Below are 6,000 nucleotides of genomic sequence, written 5' to 3'. Positions count from 1 at the left end.
GCCAGCTGCTTGCTTCAGGTGTTCAATCCACACGGGTCAGAAGAAGCCCTTTTCACGCTGTCAAGGTTCAGTGGTTGGCTAGTACTATTGACTTGGACTTGGGAGAAGATGCACATCTACTTACGGTGGAATAATAATGTGGCGAGAGCAAGGGAGAACCAATGGGGCACCAAGGACTAAACAGTGCGTGCTCTGGACTGACTAATCGAAAAATGGAAAGACACAGTGTAAATACATCAATCCATTATTAGGACATCGCGGAATGTGCGGGGTATGTACGGAGTACAGTACTCTGGACAAGTATCGGACAGAATTGGGCTTATCCTGGACCGAGAGAGAACCAAACACAAGACCTTGCTAGCTAGAACTCTGCTTGTACTGTGGAAGCCCGAGGCAAAGCATACTTCACTGTATTTCAGCTCCATCAATCGAAACAAACGATCGATCGCAGTGGACATGAAGACCGAGAAAGGCAAAGATATCATTCTCAAACTGGCAGCGAGAGCGGATGTTGTGTAAGTCGCTTGCGGGAGGTGGATTTTAGCATCAAAGCTTCGCATACTTCTGCTCTGATCGATGGCAGCTAACGCAAAGTCCAGCGTTGAGAATTTCATCCCTGGAAAGCTAGATAAAATGGGTCTAGAGTATGATGCATTAAAGCGTGTCAACGAGTCTATCATCTTAGCGAGTATCTCTGGTTCGTTTGCACCGTCCAGCCAGCTTCACGATCGAACGATTGACATTCTGCTTTCCCAGGGTACGGCGCTGATGGTCCTTATGCTCAACGGGCTGGATACGATGTGGTCGGTGCAGCGGAGGGCGGCCTGCTTCACATCACAGGTGAACCGGACGGTCCTCCGACAAAACCCGGCGTTGGGCTGATGGACATCTGTACCGGACTTTATCTCCACGGCGCGATCGTCTCGGCCTTGCTAGCACGGGAACGAACCGGCATGGGACAGAAAATTGATACGTCGTTGTTCGAAAGCACGATTTCGATCTTGGCCAATGTCGGCATGTCCTGGCTTAATCTCTTCTTAGGAACAGTCGACTCGTATGAGTCGATGTTCCGAACGATCAAGGATCTCGCACGTCTGAAGATTGCAGTGCCACCAGTTGTTTCTGAGTATGAGGAGTGATCCGACAGTTGGAGTTTAAGTACTCACTACTGTAGTCGTTTGATGGATAATAAGCTTACGTTGATAATGAATTCCTTCGCACAGAAGTAGTAGCTTACACAAGCCTTGAGCTCACATACGATTCAATTGCACATTCATGACCTGGATCGGAGGCTGCAAAGCAGTCTCCGGGGGATGGCCGACAATCAAAGTCGTCTTGAAGCTTCGGCAACAGAAGCTCTCGTAACCCGGTGAGCGGTTATTGCAGCTGCAAACAGATGGGACCCTTGGACTTCTAAGACTTCTGTGATCGGCGTCGCTCCGGGAATAGACGACGATTGAAGTTACCCATCATACTGTAGACGCTAGCTGAGAGGAGTCAGATCGACGGCAAGGACTACGGGCACTGAGGTACTAGGCCATTTTGTCAGCATGATCACTCGCTTGTCTTGTACATCACCTCATAGTTGTTTCCTAATTTCCTCTGATGCCTGTTCACAGTACGAATCATTAACTGGATCAATATTACTCTAATAATGTTCAATTTGATTCACTGACATGCGCCAGCGGACTCATTCTGCCCACCTAGCTCTCGAGGTATATCTACCTGTTTTCTACAGGTGCCGTCACTGGCCCCGTTAAGCAGCATGCATCTAGCCCCAAGACCCGACCTCGATTACCCAAACGAGTCTGATATGCACCAACTTGCTGCCTTCAGGAAGTGTTCCGAGGCAGTGCATCACCAATAGTTGGGTCTATTCGCCCTCGACAGAGAAGAACTCAGAACAGTTCAGCAACGTGGCCTAAATTATCTCAATTTCCACTACATTGCTGTGTTAATGTTTCGTCGGTTGCGAGTTTCCATCATCTCCTGTATGCCAATGAAGTTTAACCGCGGCTACTTCGCATCAAAACCATCCGAAATGCTATCAACGCGCTCGGGTCGTCCCAGAGAGAAGAGCCGGGTCAATAATTCCGGGGAAAGTGTTCTCTACCGTTCTCGAACAGGCCCGAAGAAACACCGTTATTGTCGTTCGCAGCAGTGGTCTCAGTGACCACGGGTGCTTCGGTGTGAATGTGACATGCACATGCATATCATGTACGAGCAGAGCTACTATACAGAGAAACACTGTATATACATATATAATATAGATACTGTGCGTATGATAAATAGATTAGGTAGATAGGTACTGGACACTGCATAGATACTGTATATACTGTGTTGAACGCGCGTATGTCCTCGCATTCGGGCCAGCGCAAAAGCTGTCTACTAGTGTCAGAGGGTATGGTCCAGTATGTGTACGATACGTGTATCGTTACACGCACGTTGACCTGCTTCCTGTCTTCTCCTTTCTTGCTCCTTTGTTTTTTTTCTCCTTGTGTTCAGCTCAGTGTCTTTTAGGCCTTTATGTCTTCTCTTGTGCCGTCTTTTCCGTCTTTCAGTTTATGGATTAGCTTAGGTCAATTCCACTCGCTTGCCATATTCAGTTAGCTTACAAGGTCCGCATCAAAAGTTTTGTCACCCCCTTGGTCATGTAATTTTGTAATAGGCTTGTAATATACAAGAACACCTATCCATTTAGGGAAAGTACACAATATTCGTACTTGCTCCAGGCACCAGGTACCTCGACAACATAAATATTACTGCAAGTAGACATTTAGCAACGAATCTAAGATCATCAGTAAACAAAACAGCAAGTTCACTACTAAGCATGAAGATTCCTTTTCATGGTTTTTTTGGGTAACCTAACCCACAAGCAGAATAATCCGTGTCACGTAGAGATCGTAGAGGTATCTGGTACGAATGCTTGGACTCGGTACCTTCCTGAATAAGCTAGCTACTTTAATTACATAATATAAATTACGTGCCAAGACATTGGCCCGAAGGGACTTCTGATGGAGACCTCGTAACTACGGGTTACTACTCGGTATAAATACCGAGTCAATTTCTGTCCAGAAACAGACATCGCTCGGAACACTATTGCAAGCGGCCACATGTCGGGGCGATTCAGCAAAATGCTAGAGTTTCCTCCAAGAACGGAGCAGGTTTCTAATTAATAGTTTTTTCCTTTGAATATAAAACGTGTGGGTGCGTCCTGGGTGCGCGTGTACGAGTACAGTAGGTACTTCGTACAAATCAAAGTGAGAAGCGCTCAAGCCTTCGCTCGGGGATAAAAGGCTTGTGGTATATTCGTACCTGACGGCCGTTCAGACCGATTTCGGCACACTTCTGAAGCTCTCTTCCTCAGCATCCGCCTTTGCTTCGTTGAGGAAATGGTTGGATACATTGCCTCGGGCGGACGAACACAGGTTGTCGTACCGGAGCCTTAGGTGGATCCGATCGAGAATGGCTTCAAAGCCATTGAGAAGATGACTGTTTCATTCTGTTGTCTTCCTCGGTTTCACTTGGCAGTGAAAGGCAAGAGTTCTTCAGGAATGGCGACAAAGGCGTGGACTTGGGCGCAATCAAACAAAGCACACTGGGTATCCAAACACCAAGCAACTATAGAAAAAACCAACAGTTTATAATCCCGCTCTAATATCGCCAATCGCCTTGTCAAAGGCCTCGATGATTTGCCCATAGAGAACCTCCGGATCCTTGGGTGTGCCTGTGAAGATGTCTTCACCACCCCAAGGAAACAAGATTCGCCGTAACTCCTTGCAAAGCGGCTTGATGCAATCAAACTCAGGTGGAAACTCCTCTAGAATCTGCCCGAATCCGTTGGCAGTCATATTCCCAATTTTGGCGTTTGCGATCTTCCTGAAGGAGCCAGTATACCAGTCTGTGAAAGAACTATCCGCCGGTCGATCTTTTGGTCTGTTGACAAACTGCCAGCCCCGACGACCGCACTGCCAGATAAGCACATAGAAGAACGACTCGAGATCATGCCGGTAGGTATGATCCCTGTTGAGCAGCACATCGATGGCCATGAACTCCATGGTGCCGGTGCGACAGCGAGCGCCGCTTCGTTGGGTGCCGACCTTCTTGGCGAGATCCAAGTCGATCAGCATCCCCACACGGCCAGTTTTTTCGGAATCGGTTATGATAATATTATTCTCAGAGATATCTCGGTGAAGGATTTTTCCATCGTTGTAAAGGGATCTGTGCGCTTTGATCGCATCACGCAGCGCTTCCACCAGCTCCAAGGGCGACTGGTATTTATAGAGCGGCCGGCCGGCGGGATAGACGACGAGACAGCGCAAAATGCGGTTGTCGTACGGGCCGTCATTAGAAGCGAGCAGACTGGCCCCCTGCGCTTCTACCACATCGTAAGTGACCTCATTCTGGGATGGAATCGATCGGTTATTGGACCTGGATCGCTTTGATTTCGGGCCGACATCAACCGACTTGCGTTTCCTTGATGGACCCTCACCCCCACTCTCCGCGATGGTCAAGCTGTGGAGCTGGCTGAACGATCGGACACTGGACGGCTGGGACGGCGAAAACGACGAAGCGGCGCTAGAGGTACCGCCAAAGGTGTACGGCCTCGTAAACGTGATGTCTGAGCGCATGCTTTTGATGCTGGTGATGGAGCGATGACCGAACAATTTGGCGATGCCTTGAACTTTTTCCTGGTTCGCCAGTTGGAGAAGATCGGCTTCGGGCTTCCGTCGGTCGGATGTCCATGAAAATTTGGTGACGTGGTCCCAGTCTTCAGAGTCCGGACGCTTTGTGAGAAAGCAGGACGTTCCGCGGCAGACGATCGCCCGCTGACGGGTGAGAGGCTCCAGTTCCAGCTGCAGTTTCATCTCGGTCCCCTTGTGCTCGATGCGTATGAAGTGACGGTGGCCATCCCGTTCCATGAACGTGTCCAGACCTAGTTCCTCCTCATCCATCATCGTGTATCCGGCGATCAGCCGTATGAATCGTTCTGGCTCCGTATGGATATTGAACTGGCCCGGACTGTAGCATCCTGAACGATCAAACACCCACGGCGTCATGAATGGCCCGCAGATGGTAAACGCGTGGAGGTAGCGGCGCGTCGGCTGACAGGCGAACACGTCTCGCGCGTATCGGGCGAGCTGCACCAATGGCTTTTTGACACCATCGTTGTTGGACGCCTTGAGCTCGCCAATCACCTCGATTTCTCTCCAGTCGTGCTCGGTATCCGACGGATTCCCGCTCTTTCGTTTGACGATCAGGTCAATCTGCCGCTGGGCCTCGCCCCCGATTAGCTCTCTTGGGAGGTTGATCTTGTAGTAGCGACGTCGCTCGTCCGAGAGATGATCCTCCTGCAGTTGAAACAGCCAGTTCTGCACGTTGTCCTGGGTGGTCTGAAGAAGCCCAGTCCACATGCCACCAACATGTCGGCCCTGTATTGACTTGTAGACATCCCGGGCACGCTCCGTCCAAGCCTTTCCCTCAAAGTATTTCTCGTAGAATCCCTGCACATCTCGATACGTGCAGCCCTGGATCTCTTGAAAGACTCTTGCCTCGACTAGCGCCCGGGTCTGTTCGCTGCCTTGTAGCGACGCGGAGGTATGTGTGATGGGCGTGCTGTCGAACGCAGGCGGGAGATTTGTTGAGACTGGAGTGGCTCTCGAAAGCTTGGCAATGAGATCGAGAACGGCGCTCCAGATATCGTAGTCGGACGCTTTTAGGATGACGAGCTTCACGAGAGGGCGATAGTCTTGGTAGTTGAAATCGCCGTTTTGAACACGCTCAAACAGACGCGCGATTTCTGATGCTGCATTACGACTGCTGATACTCGACTGAAGGTTGAAGGCTGCTTCTTCTCCCAGCAAAGCTGATAGAAGTCGCGATACTACATTCTGACAATGTTGTGCGAATCTGTCGTCAACGCCGTCAAGAGAACCGGCCACGGAATACGAACGCTCCACGCTTTCGAGTGACGCTCGTAAACGGTCGAGAGAATCGCTC

At 50.0% G+C, this 6,000-nt stretch overlaps 1 protein-coding gene across 1 annotated transcript; it reads left to right on the top strand.

The window, feature by feature from the left end:
* Positions 1 to 456: 456 nt before the first annotated feature.
* Positions 457 to 1,139, top strand: VTN31DRAFT_5892 (uncharacterized protein; the record flags this gene model as incomplete). The annotated part of the gene is made up of 3 exons (XM_069406441.1): positions 457 to 515; positions 600 to 757; positions 814 to 1,139. 3 exons carry the CDS (start codon positions 457 to 459, stop codon positions 1,137 to 1,139), a joined length of 543 nt encoding a protein of 180 aa, XP_069258974.1.
* Between the last annotated feature and the right edge of the window lie 4,861 nt (positions 1,140 to 6,000).

The sequence above is a fragment of the Thermomyces dupontii genome (genome assembly GCF_041956625.1).
Source record: "Thermomyces dupontii strain NRRL 2155 unplaced genomic scaffold VTN31scaffold_6, whole genome shotgun sequence".
In the NCBI taxonomy this organism is placed as follows: Eukaryota; Fungi; Ascomycota; class Eurotiomycetes; order Eurotiales; family Trichocomaceae; genus Thermomyces; species Thermomyces dupontii.
The sequence above is the reverse complement of the archived record's forward strand: the minus strand, read 5'-3'. Positions and strand labels throughout refer to the sequence as shown.